The sequence below is a fragment of the Acinonyx jubatus genome, chromosome A2 (assembly GCF_027475565.1).
Source record: "Acinonyx jubatus isolate Ajub_Pintada_27869175 chromosome A2, VMU_Ajub_asm_v1.0, whole genome shotgun sequence".
Taxonomy (NCBI): domain Eukaryota; kingdom Metazoa; phylum Chordata; class Mammalia; order Carnivora; family Felidae; genus Acinonyx; species Acinonyx jubatus.
This window is the reverse complement of record NC_069383.1, coordinates 165,512,671-165,530,753: the sequence shown is the minus strand read 5'-3', so window position 1 is coordinate 165,530,753 and position 18,083 is coordinate 165,512,671. Positions and strand designations below refer to the sequence as shown.

Below are 18,083 nucleotides of genomic sequence, written 5' to 3'. Positions count from 1 at the left end.
AAGAATGAGAAGCCCCTAAGGGAAAACCAAGATGCTGTGGACACCCCAGATGACCAGCACTCCAGGATATTTCAGAGCCCAAGGAGCAGGCTTTCCTGGGGGATGAGGCCCCATGTGGCACCTGCTGGAGCGGCCATAAACTTGGTACCTCCCTTGACCTCTCCAAGGCCACCCCGCCCACCCAACACGTTGTGGGGCTGTGGGAATTACATAGGGAGATCCTGGGAAGCCTCTCTGGAAGAATCACGATTAGCTCTCACGACCGTTTATCTATAAGCTACCACACGCCAACGCCGACACTGCTGCTATAGGCAGAGAATGAGCATCAGAGTGCACTTGGCACAGGGTACACAGTCCTTTTACAGCTGAGGGGCCCACTCCACGCGCCTCCAAGGAGGGCAGAGGTTCTGAGACTCGAAGCCCAGAGCCCCCTTTATGGATGAGACAGTCAAAGCCCCAGGCTTGGGTCAGCCATCTGAAGCTCAGCTCTGCCCGGGGTTCCTTCTCAGAGCACCCTGACTCTCTCCCCTGTGGAGACGTTGTTCACCTTGCCCCAGACAGGTTTACACCTGCCTGTCCTCAGCTGGGACACCTGGAGGAGGGCCGAGCCCAAGGTGTTGCAGCTATTGGCTGCCCCTGACACCTGCCAACAAGGCTACAGGCACATCCCAGGGCGGGACCACAGCAGGGGCCACTGGCCCAACGCCCACTCTCATGGGGAGCGGTCACCCTGAGGTTGTGCAGGATGTTGGCCTGGGCACCACGTCTGACTCTCATGCCCAAGTGTCCCAGCAAGGGCTGTGTGTCTAGGCCTCGGACCAGCCAGATCTGAGCTCAGCCACAGTCGGAAGGACACGCTGGGGTGGAAGGTCAGTCTACGATTCGGGCACAAGCAGGGCTCAGCCGAGGGTGGGACTCAGGCGGGGGCTTCAGCCAGGATGGGTGCTGAATCAACACTGCCGAATGAAACCGGAAAGCGGAGGTGCACTGATCTCCCCAGCTTCCCTGGGGAGCAGTGTCTTGCCCATCTCTGGATTCCAGTTCGTCGGACCGAATTGAGCAGGGAGGTCACTCCTCACCTCTGCCTCGAGAAACTGAGGCACCGCCCAACGAGGACCGGCTCTGCGGACCCCAGACACTGCCTCACCCCACCCTCCCGCCTACCCACTGCCGGCCGGGCCGCCCTTTCCGCTCGCTCAGAACCGCCGGAGAAGGGAATCCGCCTCCGTCCTCGCTTCCCGGGCCAAAGGACCCCGCCCCGCCCCGCCCCGCCCCGCCCCCGGCCCCACCCCGTGCTGGGACGTCATAAAAAAGACCCCAAAAGCTCAGCGGCCCGTGCCGGGACGACGCAGCCCAACCCTGCCCGCCTCCCCGCGCACAGGCGTCCTGGGTGCTAGTCCGAGAGGGGGGCGGCGGCGGCCTCCCGGGGGTCGAAGGCTCCAAGGCGCCTGCGCGCTTGGCGCCCCCCTTCCTCCCCGCGGTTGCGCCTGCGCGCTCGGCGGGCCGGGGGCGGGGACCCCACTTCCCGGCGTGCCCCGCGGGCGGGCGCGCAGGTGCGGTCCGGGCCCGGCCGCCGCGCGCAGGCGCAGTCGGGGGGAGGGGGGGGGCCGGCGGCGGCGCGTAGGCGCAGCGTGGGGCGGGGCGCGCGGGTCAGGCCGAGGCGAGCGCCGGGCGGGCGGCGGTGCCAGAGCGAGTGGAGCGCTCAGGGGCCCCGAGCGGCGGCGGCGGTGGCGTAGAAGAGGAAGGCGGCGGCGGCGGCCCCAGCCCCGGCGCCTCCCCGGCCGGCGCGCGGCCCGGCCCGTCCCGCGCCTCCGCGGCGGCCCCACGGCCCAGCGCGCCCCCGACCCCGGGCCCCGCCGCCGCCGCCGCCGCCATGGCCCGGCCGCTGGTGCCCAGCTCGCAGAAGGCTCTGCTGCTCGAGCTCAAGGGGCTGCAGGAGGAGCCGGTGGAGGGCTTCCGGGTGACCCTGGTGGACGAGGGCGACCTGTACAACTGGGAGGTGGCCATCTTCGGGCCCCCCAACACCTACTACGAGGGCGGCTACTTCAAGGTGAGCCCGCGGCTCGCAGTCCCGGTTCCCACCCGGCCTCTGTGCCCGCGGCGGTCCGCGTCTCCCTCGGTCTAGCTGGTGGTTCTCTCGGCCACTCCTTCCGTCCCTGGAAGCAGCTCCAGGCCCCCGCCTTCCCGGCCGGTCTGCCGGATCCCCGGAGAGAGGGCTCGGGACGCTCCCTGTTTGTTTGGGTGTGGGGCTCGTGCTTACCTCAGCCTCTGGCGGACCCGGGCCCTCAGCTGCCTTCCCCGCCCCCTGCTCGGAGGAGACAAAGAGCCTCCCCAGACCTAGCAAGCTCTATTGTTGGGGAGCACGGGGTTGGGGAAGGGAGGGAGGGAGGCCAGACTGGGGGGGCTGCTCCGCCACTTGTTTGGGTTCCAACAAAGGCTCAGATGGGGCCTTGCCAGCTGGGGCCTGCTTGGAAAGCAGCCACTCTTCCCGATAGCAGCCGGCCAGGCCCACTTGGCTTCCTCTGGAGCTTTATGTAAGTTGTTCTCTAGGGAATGTTGAGGCAAGACTGTGGCATCACTGCCACTCTCCACTTTGTCCCTGGGAGCCACACCTCAGAGAGCAACCCCACGGACCCGGGACCCGGGACCCTGGCCTCCAAACCTGGGGCCCCTCTCTTGCCGCAACTTGCTTTTCTCAGGTTTCGCTGAGCAGGTGTCCTTTTGGGGCTCAAATCTCACGTCTGGGTCGTTTTCTCTGTCCCCTGTGATAGTTTCATCCCGCGCAGTTCTTTTCTGGGAGCAGGGAGGGGGTGCTGGCCCTGGCACTGGCTGTGTTTTGTGCTAGTGTGACAGAAGATCTGAGCCAGAACCCAGGCAGCTTTCTTGATCTCACCATTTGAGCCCCCACGTGGCCTTGGAAGGACCCTTGTCAGATTGTAGGGCTTTGCTCTTTGAGCCAGAGGGATGGGGCAAGGGGTCTGCCTGCATGAGAGGTGGGGAAAGGGCCCTCAGCCTGGGAACACCCTCCCCCAGCCCTGCCAGGTTGGGGGGGGGGGGGCGGGCAGAAACCACAGCTAGGCCAGGCTGTGGGGGAGGGGCGGGTGATACTCCCAGGACAGATGTCTGCGTTTGCACTTTTGGCTCCTGTTTTAGCTGAGCCTGCTCAGTGGCTGTGAGGGAGCAGCCTGGTCTGCTGGGGGTGAGTCCTGAGTTGAGATTCCCCTGGTGTTGGGGTGGGATGTTGGGAGGACTGTGGACCGCTCCCGCCTGAGTTGTGCATCAGCAATCCGGCCTCTTGCATGCAAATCCGGACTGGATTTGGGGTTGATCACCTAATGGTCCAACTAGATCCATCCCCCAGCCTCCTTTGTGTGTTTCAGGCTGGAGGGATGGGAGCTCCATTCAGAGCCGGAGGTGGAGTCCCACCCTGAGGCAACAGCGAGACTAAGAGACTAAGCGAGCTCACAGATCTGGAAGGAAAGGATGTGGGCTTCTGACTCTTGCTCACTAACTGGTTGCAGGGGATCCTCCACACTAGGATTGGGGGATTGTCTCGTTTTTCTGGAGAAGAATGGACTGGGGGTGGGGCCCTGCCAGATTCGAACACATCTGCCATAGGTTGTGTTGTGTCCTCAGAGAAGCCGGCGGGGGACCCGGGGTGGTTTTGGCACCCACCCTGATCCTCCTGTCGAGGCGTGACTGGGTGGGGAGACCCTCTGCAGCAGGTGTGGAACAGCCAGACTGGGAAGTGCCTGGCGGCACCTTCCTTGTCCTTCATGGGCCATGGTGAGCATTTGGGCAACGCAGTGTACTCAAGGGGGTGCCAGAGAGACGCGGTTCAACAACCTCCTCTCAGCTTGCTTGCTGTGTATCCTTGGGCAAGGTACTTTCCTTCTCTGAGCCTCAGTTTGCTCAGTAGTGAAGGCATCTCTGGGGACGCTTGAGACAAGATGAGGTGGGACTTGCTGGGTGTTCGAGAACAGCTGTCCTCGGCGCCATCGCTTAGAAACCTGTAGGGCAGGTTCTGAGCTCCAGGTTTGCTCTGCAGTCACCAGTAAGTTACCTGCCTCCCAGGCCTCAGCACACTCACCCAGGAACAGAGGGACTTCTAAATGCCCCCGTGCCCCTGCCCAGGAGGGTGACTCTCCAGAGATGGGCCTGGGAAGCTCCAGCAGAGGAGCCCAGCTTTGGCTCCCAGCACACTGGCTCACCCAGGAGAGCCTGGAGCACCACCAGGACCCTAGGCCAGACATCCCCATGTCTGGGACTGGGGCTCAAGCTGCAAACGAAGCTCCTTCACCTGCTGAGGCCTTGGCAGGCAGCCCTCCCCAGTCTGCCCCAGGACCTTCCTGTCTGCCTTCCTGGCCCCCCAGGATGGATGCTTGTGGGCAGAGAGCCCATCCGTCCAGCGCTGACTCATCTCCTCCTACAGAGCCCAGCCCACAGAGGTGTCGGGAATGATTGCCGAGTGAACACACATCTATTTTTAACCTTCCCCACAGCCTGGAAACTGAGGCCTAGGAGTCTCCGCCATGCTGGGGGTGCACAGCTCCCTGGGGCCTGGCTCCTGGCCCCTCCCACGGGCCTGGGCCAAGAATGGCCTTGGAGTTGCCCTTCAGCAGCAGGAGGGGGGCCAGAGTCCGCTCAGGCCACCCCAAAGAGTCCTGGGGGGGGGCGTCTGTGAGGGGTGACCAGCAGGGTCCAGGCGGTCCTCCTGCAACAGGGGGGTCTGTCCTGGCCAATGTCCTTGTTTGTGTGTTCGTGGGCACAGTCCCTGAGCAGTGGCCAGCACTGGCTGAGCTTTTCTGCTCTCTGCCCCTCCCCAGGCACGCCTCAAGTTCCCTATCGACTACCCCTACTCCCCGCCAGCCTTCCGGTTCCTGACCAAGATGTGGCATCCCAACATCTACGAGGTGAGCCCACCGGGCAGGCCCCTCCCGGCTCCCCTGTAGTGGGGAGGGCACTGCGCTGACCCCTCTCTCCTGTCCTCACACAGACGGGGGATGTGTGCATCTCCATTCTCCACCCCCCAGTCGATGACCCCCAGAGTGGGGAGCTGCCCTCAGAGCGCTGGAACCCTACACAGAACGTCAGGTGAGGCTGGGCCAGACCCTGCGGGAGGGACTGGTCAGCACGTGGACCCCTGGCCCCCGCAGCATTCCTGACCTTGCTCCTTCGGGGCCTCTTCAGGGCCATGACTCGCCAGAGTACCGTGGCATGTCCAAACTGGCCTCCCACCAGGATACTGGGGGCCCCAAAGACCCCAGGACCAATTCTGCTAGCCTCTCCTCTCATTTCTTGGTGCCCCCTGCCCCATCCACCATGAGGAACAGCCTCTGGGAGTCTCGGGTCAGTGTCTTCCCTCCCATGGCCCCTCTGCCTGCCCCTGGGATCTCCCCTCCGTCTCAGGGCTGAGCTGCTCATCCTGAGTGGGCTAGCCTCCCTGCCTCGCAGCCTGCACGTCTTTAGTCCAGCCCGAACTATTGTCGAAGTTGGTGACACAGAGGGACCTGTTTGCCCGCAGGATGCCTCGGGGATAGGGACATGTGGGACAAAGGTGGTCCTGGCTTCAGCTGCTCCCATGTCATGTTGTCCTGGGAGCTGGGCAGGCAGGTGGATGGACTGGGGGGGGGTGGGGGGGGGTTGGACCCTGCTGTTCTTGGGGCCTGAGACAAAAAGGGACAACGAGAAGTCCAGTCAGATGTCATCTGCAGGGTTGGGGGGCTGTGAGGGTCCCCAGGCAGGTGCTGGCTTCAGAGTGTCCGGAAGCTCCCCAGTGACGCTTGGGCCTGGGCGTAGCCTGAGAGCCCAGCTCCTAGGTGAGTGGCATGGGCCAAAAACGCCCTGCACCTGTTGACTCCCTACTTCCCTAGGACCATCCTGCTGAGCGTCATCTCCCTCCTCAACGAACCTAACACCTTCTCGCCAGCGAACGTGGATGCCTCTGTGATGTACAGGAAGTGGAAAGAGAGCAAAGGCAAGGACCGGGAGTACACAGACATCATCAGGTGAGGAGGGCTTCTGTGCAGGCCCACACACCTCCAGCTTGCTCATGGCCAGCAGTCCCAGTAGGGACTTGCAGCCCTGGGGAGGAGCCAGCCAGCCTGAAGCCTACACCTTGGTTCTTCTGCTGGTCTCCTTGCCCTCAACCTTGCCCCCCCCCTTTTTTTTTTTTTTTTTTTTTTAAAGAAAATGGGTGTTCTCTTTCTCTGTCGCACGGTGAGGTGCCCCAGTGTGTGTCGCAGATGTGTAGCTTCATGCCTGTGAGATGTGTAACACGGTGTGTGCATTCAGAGCACCTGTGGTGCACGTGTGTCGCGCACAGACCTGGTGGCACATACATACAGAAGCCCCTGAGTGGTGACCGCCAGGCTTTAACAAGGGTTCGCTGCGGTTTCTTTGCTTTGTAACTAAAATAGCAGAGACTCTCCCGGTCTTCCGTCTGCCCCCACCCCTCTCTCCTCCCTCCTGGGGAGCCTCTCCCAAGCATTGCGGGGCCTCCTGTCTGCATTTTGGCCCCTGACGCCTATCTACAAATGCTCCGGGACCACGGTCCTTTGGGTACCTGCTCCTGACATCAACTCTGTTTTCCTACTTTGTTTTGGGGGGGAACATATGTTTTGTGTACTACTGAGGCCTGGTTTATGTCACGTCGTATCTTTTCTGCTCAGTGGTTTCTTGCTGTGAACATCATTTACGTCTGCCATTTTGAAGCTTGGAATCATTTCCTCAAGGCAGAAAGTGATCATGATACTAGCGCATTTAGAAAGTCGCTATCTTTTCTAGAAAATAAGTTTTGTCGGGTTAGGAAAGCAATGCATCACTTGGGGATTGGCCAGGACTAACCCTCCACCTGGCAGGTGGTCATTTCCAGTGCTCTCCCCTTCCGAATAAACAGGTGAGCACCCTTGGAAAGGGACCTTTGCACAGGGTGGACACTCAGCGGGCAGGTGCGGGACCAGGGTGGGAACCTGGTCTAAGGCCCTGGGTGTACACGCTGTCTGCTTAGGGCCTAGAGGTGCTTGTGCTTGGCCCCCTTTTCTCTCTCTACCTGGATTTGTGTGAGCTGCTCTGTGTCTATTGTCCATTGTTACTTTTTAATGCGGGTTTACTGACTCGTTTCATGACAGACTTAACAACCGTTTGTTAGGTTTTTCCTAGATACCCTTTCAGTTTGTCATTTTTTAAGTTTTATTTAGGTAATCTCTACTCCCAACGTGGGGCTCGAACTCATGACCCCAAGATCAAACATGCTTTTCCGACCCTGCCAGTCAGGCACCTCCCCTCCCCCGTCATTTACTTTTTAATTAAAAAAAATGGGTAAGTCATGTGCACACCTACATTAGGACCCAGCCACTTGAGGTCTGAGTATTTACCCAAGAGAAACGGGGGCGCGTGTCCACACCGGTACGCGGTGTTCAGAACAGTCTCGATTTGCCAAAGCTGTCAACGGCCCAGGCGTACAGCCGCAGGCAAGGAGGGAGCAGGCCGGGGCCTGTCCACGTAGCCTCAGAAAGCACGTTGGTGTCTGTCAGAGAGGCAGAATGTAAAAGACACAGCAGAACCTCCGGGGGTGAGGGGTGTGTTTGCGACCTCGCTTGTGGGGCAGCGTCTCAGGACATATGTGGGTCAAAACTCACCGCCATGCACTTTAAGTTGCCACAGTTCACACAGACAAAGCCCCAGAAACAACTGTGTGCTGAGAAGGCAACGTGTTCGTGATAGAGAAACACACACATCCTGAGAGAAACGAAAAGGAAGCCCCGTAACACTAACACCTGACAGTTTCTGTGTAGCCTTCCAGACACCCACGTCCACCACCACCCTGCCCTGGCAGCCGCTGATCTGCGTGCTAGAAACGTGGAGAACCACGCCATGCACGTGCACGGGCCTCACACGCTGTTCCGCATCGTGTGCCAGAGCTCTTTGCCGCCTCGTGCTTCACGCTGGACAGACGCAGGTGTCTAGGGTCCACAGCCCATAGCTGCAGGCCGTTTCTGTTGATTTTGGTTCTCTTTCCTCTGAGTAAAGTTGTGCCGGTTTTCTTCCGTAGACCTGGCCCGTTTTTTGCTGCTTCCGTGGTATTTTACGTGAGCAGAATTTTCTGAACGATTTCTGCGGTGTTGCACGTGTGACCTGAGTGCATCAGAGCCCCCCCAAGCCACACACGCGGCCCCAGGGTGACCCATGCGCATGTAGGGCAGCCCCTTCCCCCGTTTGTTTGTCCCCCGTTGTCGTCCCAGGATAGCTGTCCCCCGATGCCGGGCGGGGTCACAGCCTTGGGTCTGTGGAAGTGAGGAGGCGCTGAGCGGGGTGTCTGCCACGAGTGATGCCGGGTGCTCTGCAGGCCTCCCGGTGCTGCTGCGCGGGACCCTCGTGGGGTCTCGGGGCGAGGGCGCTCGGCTCAGCTCCGTGGCAGGGGGTCCTGCCCACATGGCCTGTTCTTCGCCCCAGTTTTTCCCAACACCTCCCACGTGGTGCCAAAATTAAAACCAGACTGTTTTTATCCCTGAAGACTCCCCGTGGGCTGGCTCACATGCGCCCACGTGAGCAAGGCTGTGACGGGAGCTTCTGCCCGCCTGTCCCCCCACCCCCGCCAAGTGTGTTCCCCGCACAACGGGGGCAGAGCCGGCTGACTTGGAGGGCCCCCCCCCCCAAGTGGGGCGATGCTGCAGGGTGTCCGTCTGGGGTGTCATCTGTGCTGGGACGTGGGCTCTCGGTGTCCACCTGCCACAGCTCATGGGGGCGCCACACCAAGTCCCCAGGAGAGCTGTCTGCTCTGTCCTGGGCGTGACCCATGGCGCCTGTCACCTCCTGGGCCCGCGTTCCCTTGTCCCCATTTCCCGCTAGCGTTGGCCCTCTTCATCCGCTCCGCCCCTGTCCAGCCGGCACAGGCAGCTGGAGATCTGGTCCAGCCCCGGTCCCGTCGCCCCTGGTGGCTGATGTCTGCTGGCTTGAACCGCAGTAGTGGCTTCACCCTCCCACGGGGTGCCGCTGGTCTCCGTGATTCCTCTCTGGTGGCTCAAGGGGCCCTCCCCTGTGGCGTCTGTGCTCCTGCCTGCAGGGCCCCGAGGAGACAGAGCGGTGACCTGTGGGCCCGTGTCTCCCGCAGGAAGCAGGTCCTGGGGACCAAGGTGGACGCAGAGCGGGACGGCGTGAAGGTGCCCACCACGCTGGCTGAGTACTGTGTGAAGACCAAGGCGCCAGCGCCCGACGAGGGCTCAGACCTCTTCTACGACGACTACTACGAGGACGGCGAGCCCGAGGCTGAGGCCGACAGCTGCTTCGGGGACGACGAGGACGACTCCGGCAACGAGGAGTCCTGACAGGGCGACCCCAAGAATAAACGTACAGATTTTACCTCAGCAGCCCCGGACTGTGTGGCGAGACTGCCCCATGGGAGGGGTGCTGCCCGGCCCCCTGGGTGGTCTCTTCCCGGGCGTCGCCCTCCCTTCCCGCGCGCGTGTGTCCGGGTCCCTTGCAGCCCGCCAGGTGGGGCGGGCCTGGGCGGCGGTGGCCTGAGGGACGTGGACCCGCCCGTGTGCGTGTTCAGCTCCTGCTGGCCGAGCCAGAGACTTGGGCCTGCAGCTCGCGCTGACGGATTCACTTGTGGTCACCTCTTCTCTCTGCTTTGGTTTGTTTGGAATCTAAATAAAATGACTTTATGAGAAGCTACAGAACCAACTGTCCTTGGCCTTCCCGAAGGACCGCAGAGAGTGGTGGGCCACCAGGTACCCCTTCTGGGCTGGGTCACGGCCCCAGATTCTCGGGGCCAGCTGGTCTGCTGGTGGGGCCGGCCATCGGGCCCCAGGCGGCCCCTCTGTGGCCGCAGCACCCCCAAGGAGTCCTGTGTGCTGGTGTCACCCAGGCCCGGTGGCTTCATTTCAGTGTAACTGTTAAGTCCAGAGTGGCCTGGGCTCAGGGTCAGATGGCATCAGGACTGAGGTCCCCCCCCTTGGGTCAGACGAGCACGTGCCCAGCCTGACCAGTCACTGCGCCTGGGGCTCAGACGACCCCACACAGGTGGGGGACGGGCCAGAGGGGCAGGTACATCCAGGGTGCACACAGATCCCCACGGCAGCCTGCACACGCCTTTCCCGGTTTGCCCTCGCGGTCTGGTGGTGTTTTAACCTGAATGATGTTTCTCCATTAAAACGTGGAAGGTTTCACTCTTCATCTCTGGCTTTTCTTAAACCCGGAGGGAAGTGCAGGGCGGGGAGGGGCCCCTCTGGACTCAAGTGGTGTTCTCGGTGGGACTGTGGCGGCCACACCTGTTTCCGCTCCTCCTGCACCTAGTTTGGGCCTCTGAGCTCTGTGGTGTATCCCCAGCGACCCAGCCTCCGGAGTGGGAGCCTGGGCGTGTGACCCTCGCCTGTGTGCTGAGCAGGTGCAGGCAGGGCCAGGCCAGTGGCTCATGTTTATAACCTCCACAGGGCGCCGAGGCCAGGCTGGGCACTCCCTTCACCTCAGCCTAGAGGCATTTCCGGGGAGCGGTGTGGGGGGCTGGCAGCCTGCACGAGAAGACCTTGGTGGAGGTCTGGAAGCAGACGGCACGGTGGGGTGGCCGGTCCCTGCCCCACCCTGTCCGGGTGTGTGTCCTCACAGCACAGCGGCACGGGCTCCGGCGGGAGGACCCCGGGAGCAAGGCCGCTTCAACACTCGGGGGTCACACGCACCACTTCTGCACAGGGCTGGACATGGGCGTGCACCCACCCAGACCCGAGGGGAGGGGCGCGGACCCCACGTCTCCATGGGAATCGTGTTCCCTTCATACCGTCCCCCACACAACTGCCAAGGAAGCTTCTGCACAGAGATCTGACTGATACCTGAGGCCTTGGGGTTCACATCCCATAACCTATCTGCAAAACAGAGATCATAATTAGGGTTGCCCGGGGGCGCCTGGTGGCTCAGTTAGACGTCCCGACTTCAGCCCTGGCCACAATCTCACGGTTCATGAATTTGAACCCCACATTGGGCTCTGTGCTGACAGCTCAGAGCGTGCTGAGAATTCTCTCTCACTCTCTCTGCCGCTCTCTCACTGTCTCTCTTTCTGAAAAATAAACCTTAAAATAATTAGGGTTGCCCAGTTAAATATAAATTTCAGATAAATCATTCTTACTGTATATATGTGTATATATAATATGGTGGGTATATATCCTGTGCAGTGTTTGGGACATGTTTAGAAAGTATTTGTTGTTTATCTGAAATTCCAAGAACTCTCTAGTTTTAGTTACTCGATTTGACCGTCCAGATACTAATGGAGCCTACTTCCTGGGGGTGGTTACGGCTAAACTAGACAGGACATGTGAACACACGCCATAAATGCTGATTTTTCTTGAACTCATCCCTGGCCTGACACACCCGACTGGGTGAGGACAGGATGCCACCAAATGGGCGGTAATGGTTTCCAGAGTCTCTGCACCTGGGTGAATTCATCTGCCTGTTGTCATCAGTTGTTTTGGCCACCTCTCCTTTATAATGACCCCTTCGGTAGCAGGACAAAATGCCCAACTCAAACTGACTTAAACAGAAAGGAATTTAATTGGCTTCTGTGAGTGACAAGGCCAGGGATTTCAGGCATAGCCTGATCAAGGCACTGGTTCTGTGCAGTCTCTCCCCAGACCTGTGGTCACCAGAATAACAGCTCCAGAGATGTCCGTGCCCTGATCCCGTAACCTGAGAGCCAGAGAGCTGAGAGCCAGAGCAGGCAGGGGTGCAGGTCTCCCCTGGAGCCTTCACGGGAGCCAGCACTGCCCACACCCGGACGTTAGCCCCGTGAGGCCCGTTTCCTACTTCTGGCCCCATAGCTGTTAAAGAATAAGCTTGTGTGGCTTCAGGCCCTGAATGTGTGGTAATCCGTTAATCCGCTAGAGCTGCAAGAAGAAACCGTCACTTGCCAGGCTCAGCTTCCACTGAGTGGCCCTCGTTCTCAGGTGTGCTCCTGTCACCTTGGGCCCACCCAGGCTGACAGGCTAATCACGGCAAGTCCAGAGGGTGAGAGCTGCTTTGGAGAATCCCCACGGAAGAGGTTCCAGACCACGGTCTTCACTGAGCTGACTTCCTGGGCACCACGGGAGCCCGTAGCCCCTCTGCTGGCCTTGGGGGCCTGTGTGCAGGTGAGTGGGAGCCAGAGCAAGATGGGGACGGCCCCTGACTGTCAACTTGAACCTCTCAGGAAACGGGGACTTTGGGGCCACTGCTAGGCTAGTAACATCAGGTGTCTGGGGCCTCAGAGCTGAGGTAGCAACGTCACAGGAGGGGGTGGGGCCCCTGCCCCTAACCTGGCTCTCTCCCCAGGGGCAACACCCTTGAGATTCACATCACCACAGGGTCTGCCCCCCACTCCTCGCCCATACCGGTCTCGCTGCAGAAAGCTAGAGCCCGCCTGTGCAGAGCTGGGGGGCAGTCCTCATGCGCTCAGGACTGTGCCTCCCACCTAGCCACAGGGGCAGAGCTGACCCACGAGGGTGGCAAAGTCCACACCAGAGGAACCCGGGGCCTGCACGCCATGGTGAAGCCCCCAGATGAACCCACCCTGGAGCCAGCACCAAAGACCCCAGACTACACTGGTTCGGGTAACCAAAAGGCCCCTGTTGCCTCCTGTAATGCAGAGTCTGGGAGGACACAAGCGTCAGGCACAGCTGGATCCCAGTGCTCACAAGAGGTCCTCACGAACCTGCCGCCTCTCAGCCGTGGGATCATGAAGGCTTTCTCTCCTGGCGGCAAGGACGGCTGCCCCTCGGGTCCCATGGAAAGCGCTTGTTTCTAGTGCCGCTGGACCCAGCCTAGGTTTCATGCTGGCCTCTGGACAAATCACTGGTTGAGGCAGAGCCCACGCACGGGGCAAGGCCGGAGCCCCTGCCGAGGGGAACCCAGCCAGGGGCTTGGCGTTTTTGGACACACGCCTTCTGGAGTTCGGGACAGCGGTGGGAACGGGGGGAAGACTGGCCAGACAGGAGCCAGGAGGGGGCTGCAGGCTGCGGGGCGTCCCCAGGACACAACAGCAGCCTTATGTGCAGCATCAGGGCCACGGCCCAGCACCCAGAGTACAACTGGCCTCTAGTATGGAGAATACCTTCAAGATGTTCAAGGTGCTGGGGGCAGGTTGGAGGGGTAACAGCTTGCATCCCAGGACCCCCTCCCCCAGCTTTCCCATCCTCCACTGCTCTCCTCCCCCCATCCCCACTCACCTACCCCTTCCTGTCACCTGTAGCAGGATCAGAGGCTCCTGGCCTTGGCCCAGTGCCCACGGGAGCCCAGTGCAACATGGCAGGCTGGGCGCTGACCCTCCGGGGTGGGCCCCCACCAGGGCGCTTCGGGGCCGGGCCTGCAAATGCTGAACATCCAGAGTGTGTAATTCAGTGGGTGTTCGTACATTCACCGGGTTGTGTGACCAGCACCTCTGGAACATTCCATCTCCCCAGAAAGCAACTCTGTCCCCACACAGTCACGCCCCACCGCCCAGCCCCCCCCCCCCCACGAACCCCCTTCCGTCCGTGGATGAGCCTGTTCTGGACGTTTCGCACACATGGACTCACACCCCCGTGTGGCGCCTCGCGTCTGGTTCCCTCCCTGAGCGTCGTGTGTTCAGGGTCTGTCCGCGGGGTGGCGGGGGTGGGCGCCTGGCTCCTGCTCGCAGCCGAGGGGCATGAACCTTTCGCAGTGGACGTCCACCTTTTGTGTGTGTCCGTCCACCTGCCGATGGACATTGGGCTGTTTCATTGGCTGCTGTGAACTGCCTTGAAGCACTTGTCTGCCCACACGCGCCCATTAGGACCGAGGTCCCCACTGGTTTTGCAGGAAGCTATGGTTTTTAATTGTTCTTCAACAGACATCCTCAGGTGAGACTGCATTGAGAGGTGTGCTCCCAGGCACCAAGCAGCTTCCTCTTCCTTCGCGCCGAGGCCTCGAGCCTCGTCAGGGGTCTGGCATGGCTCCATCTGGCTGCAGATTAGGGGAGGCCCGCCTGCTGCTGTCCCGGGAGACGGCTTATCTCCCCGCCTGGCTGTTCCTTCCTGGCCCAGCAGGGCTCCTCCCCCCGCCCCCCCCCCAACTGACCCCCAGGTGAACGGGAGGCCACCAACAGGAATAAGCAGGTGCCCCACCCTGCCTGCCTGGGGACTCAGCACCCGCCCAAGGTGGTCTCTGATGCTTTGATGACATAGTGTGATCTGGGGCATCAAAGCCACACAGCAGGAACTCAGAACAATGGGACTCTATCTTCCCACATTCTGGGGCCAAAAGTCAGAGATCGAGGTGGGCTGGGCTCCCCGCCTCCACAGGCTCCAGCGGGGAGGGTCCTTCCTGCCTCCTCCAGCTCCTGGAGGCCCCGGGTCTCACTTGCTTGTGGCTGTGTCAATCCCGAGTCTGCCCCCATGATCACATGGCCCCTGCTCTGGGTCTGTGTCAGAATAACCCTTTCGTCCGGATGTCAGCCATAGGATAGAGCCTGCCCTGTCCGCTGCTGGCCCTCTTCTCAGGCCCCTCTCCCCTGGGCGGCTCCGATGTCTCCCTAGAACACAACAGAGGACGGACCGCCCTGGCTCAAACCCCTCCCAGGGCTCCCTAACACCAGAATAAAACCTGCCCTGTCCTCCTTCAGTCACTGCCTGGAGGGGGTGGATTTCAAAGCTCCCCCTTTCAGAAAAATGCACATAAAAAACTAAGCTGAAACATTTTAGCAGTGGACAGATGGGTAACAGAATGAAAGTCTGATGTCATCTCCTCATCTATGAGTTTGAGGGTTGTTTTTTGTTTTGTCTTGTTTTGTTTTTTACGCTTATTTAAGTGACCTCTAAGCCCAAAGTGGGGCTTGAACTCACAACCCTAAGGTGAAGAGCTGAAAACACCTCTGACTGAGCTGGCTGGGCGCCCCTGAGAGGTTGTGGAAGAAAAAGCAGAAGGCAAATGAACCAGAGCAGACGCCGTGTCCTGTGATGGGGCAGGGGTGGCATGCTGGGGCTGAGGTCCTGAAGACACGCTGCCCAGGACAGTCTGGTGGTCACTGGGGTGCAGGGAGGGAGCCAGCGGCACCACACGGCAGGACTCCGCGGCAGGACACGGGCCAGTGAGGCCTGAGGGGTCGGCAGGGGCAAGGTTTGCGGGTCTCCAGAGATGCTGCATCAGAGGATGGGCTCCTTGCCTTCTTCACACCCCCAGCCCGGCTGCTGCACAGAGCAAAGCTGCAGAAACAGGCCAGAGAGCTGGGCTGCTTCCTTGCCTTTCTGTCTGAGGAAGATGTCCAGATCCGGAATCTGGGACCGTCCCAGTGAGGGTGCAGGCCTAGAGGCCAGGGATGGGGGCGCGGAGTGAGGAGGGTACCCTGTGTCCCTCCTCTCACACACAGGTGGGCTGGACACGAGGTCACAGAAGAGACCAGTGCAAATGAGGGAAATGACAGCGGGTGATGAAGCTGGGCTGCTTTTGGGCAGATCAGATATAGAACAGATACATTTTAGCATAAGTCTACCCCAGATACTGCATGGGATAGACTAATACTTTTAAAATCACTTTTTTTTTTTTAATCTGAAATTCAAATGTACCTGGGTGTCCTGCCTTTCTATTTGCTAAATCTGACAATGGAGTGGCCCTAGAAGGCTTCTCCTGCCCCAGGTGGGGCCAGGACTGAGCAGCAAAGGGATCCATCTGACCAGTGGGAGGAGACAGAGAAGACTTTCCAGAGAGGGAACCAGAAAACTGGGCCTTGGAGAGGACACAGCTTGGTTTTATAAACAAAAGCAAAGACTGCCTGGTGGCCCTAATATTTCCCACGAGATCTGTCCTCAGCCCAGCCCAGGGAGGGCAGGAAAGGGGGCCGTGGAATTCTATCCAGGCCAGAGGGACTTTGAAGCCAGCTGGCTGCTTTCCACCTCATTCCGCACGTAGCCCTTGAGCCCCGACACTGCCTCCTCCCCACTCCCGACCGGCTGTTCTCAGACTTGCAGCTCACCTCCCGCGGCTGCTGCCTCTCTGAACAGCACAGCCTTCAAGAAGCGGCTCCAATCTAGAGCAGCCCTTCCTTTACCCACAAGGGGCAGAAAAGTTTCCCTGCTTCCCTCTCAGGTGCTTTGGCTGCTCCAATGATTAATGGATGTAAAACAGATGAGCAGGAGAAAAACAAGCAGAAGTTTAGTAACACATGTACTGAATGGGAGACAGTCGCGAAAACCGAGTAACACTCAGAAGTACAGAAGCCATCACCTTCAGAGAAAGCCAAAGATGACGGTGGGGGTGGGGAGTGTGTTATGGGAGGTGACCCGGAGCCGCACAGTAGACGGGGGCAAGGCTGCAGCACATTCAACTCCTCGCCTCCCCTCCTTACAGGTTTCTGAAGGGACACACCCTTACACAGGGACTTTGCCTTGTGAATGTAAATGTTTCTTGCAAAAGGGTAACTGCTGCTCGACTTTTCAGAGCATCTCAGGTATCTGCGGCTCTTAAATATCCAGTTGAAAACAATCAGGATGCACAGGAGGGACGCGGTGCCTCACCTGGCTGTGACCGGCACTCCCTGATGGCTCACGATGGCCGACGTCTCCTCATGGGCTCGTTGTCCATTTGTAGGTCTTCTTTGGAGAAGCGTTGTATTCAGACCCTTCATCCATTTTTTTTTGATACTGATTTTTGAGAGAGACAGAGAGACAGAGTGTAAGCAGGGGAGGGGCAGAGAGAGGGGGGACAGAGGGTCTGAAGCAGACTCAGTGCTGATAGCATCAAGCCCAACGCAGGGCTCAAACCCATGAACCACGAGATCGTGACCTGAGCCGAAGTCAGATGCTCAGCCACCTGAGCCACCCAGGCTCAGCACACCTGAGCACACCCCTATTTGTACTTGTTTTAAATTGAATTGTAAGTGTTCTTTATATTGGATGTGAGTCTCTTATCAGATCTATGATTTCCCAGTGTTTTCTCCCATACTGTGTGTTGATCTTTCACTTCCTTCTTGGTGTTCTTTGAAACACAAAGTTTTTAATTTTGATGAAATCCTATTTATCTATTTTCTTATTGTTGCTCAGGCTTTTCGTGTCACAAGTAAGAAACTACTGCCTAACCCAAGATCATGAACAATAGACTACCTGTTTTGTTTTGTTTTGTTTTTTGAAATTATTTTGTCATTTAACAAGGTATTTGCTGTGGGGGCGCCCGGCTGGCTCAGTCAGAAGAGCATACGACTCTTGATCTCAGGGTCATGAGCTCAAGCCCCATGTTAGGCGTGGAGATTACTTAAAAATAAAATCTTAAAAAAATAGGGGCACCTGGGTGGCTCAGTCTCAGTTAAGCCCCCGACTCTTGGTTTTGGCTCAGGTCATGATTTGTGAGTTCAAGCCCCACACCGGGCTCTGCACTGACAGCTCAGAGCCTGCTTGGGATTCTCTCTCTCCCTCTCTCTGCCCCTCCTCTGCTAGTGCTCTCTCTCTCTCGCTCTCTCTCTCTCAAAATAAGTAAATAAATTTAATAAGTTTTTAATAAATAATCTTAAAAAATTAAAAAAGTATTTGTTGTAAAGCATGGGGAACCTCAGGATGGGTTTTCCAGACAAAATACAGGACAGCCAGTTAGTGTGAATTTCAGATAAACAGCGAATGTTCTTGCACAGCCACGTCCATATGTTGCACGGGATACTTACATTTAGAAATTACTGGCTCTCCACCTGAAATCCACACTTAACTGCCATCCAGGTATTTTTATTTGCTAAATCTGGCAGCCCACCCCAGCCCAAGGCACACATCCCACCTGTTCACAGGGATCCCCACCGCCTCCCTTAACGCTTTGTTTCTTTTCCGTATTGTGGTAAGATGCACATAACATAAAGCGAGTATTTTAACCTCTACAGAGCACGCACTTATCTGTTCTGTCATCACACTGCGAGAGGCTGAGGAAACAGAGGCGGGGCCCAGCCCAGCCCTCACAGGCCCCGCCCCCGTTTCCTAGCAACGCAACCACGCCCCTAGCCCGTGGGGCGTGGCCGCCAGGGTCACGTGGCACCGCTGCAGGCGCCCGCTCGGGCCGACGCGTGCGTATGTGCGTCCGCGCTCATGCGCAGGGGGCGGCTGGCGTGCCGTGCGCGCCCCCGCCCCGCCCCG

At 59.2% G+C, this 18,083-nt stretch overlaps 1 protein-coding gene and 1 long non-coding RNA gene across 4 annotated transcripts; one reads left to right on the top strand and one right to left on the bottom strand.

Moving 5' to 3' along the window:
- Window positions 1–1,746: 1,746 nt before the first annotated feature.
- On the top strand, window positions 1,747–10,176 carry CDC34 (cell division cycle 34, ubiqiutin conjugating enzyme). Of its 2 annotated transcripts, none has more exons than XM_027049159.2 (5): window positions 1,747–2,050; window positions 4,827–4,913; window positions 4,997–5,094; window positions 5,874–6,008; window positions 9,065–10,176. In XM_027049159.2, the coding sequence occupies exons 1-5, from the start codon at window positions 1,874–1,876 to the stop codon at window positions 9,324–9,326; spliced, it is 759 nt and encodes a 252-aa protein (XP_026904960.1). In that variant the 5' UTR covers window positions 1,747–1,873; the 3' UTR covers window positions 9,327–10,176. The 2 variants fall into 2 exon arrangements, with proteins under 2 accessions (XP_026904960.1, XP_026904961.1); XM_027049160.2 differs by having other exon boundaries at window positions 1,772–2,050; window positions 9,113–10,176.
- A 1,346-nt stretch (window positions 10,177–11,522) lies between these two features.
- LOC113596315 (uncharacterized) lies at window positions 11,523–14,067 on the bottom strand. 2 transcript variants are annotated; one of them, XR_008297385.1, is made up of 2 exons: window positions 13,191–14,067; window positions 11,523–12,804 (listed from the first exon to the last, which is right to left on the bottom strand). It is a non-coding gene; the product is annotated as an uncharacterized LOC113596315 (long non-coding RNA). The 2 variants fall into 2 exon arrangements; XR_003417066.2 differs by having other exon boundaries at window positions 11,523–11,873.
- Between the last annotated feature and the right edge of the window lie 4,016 nt (window positions 14,068–18,083).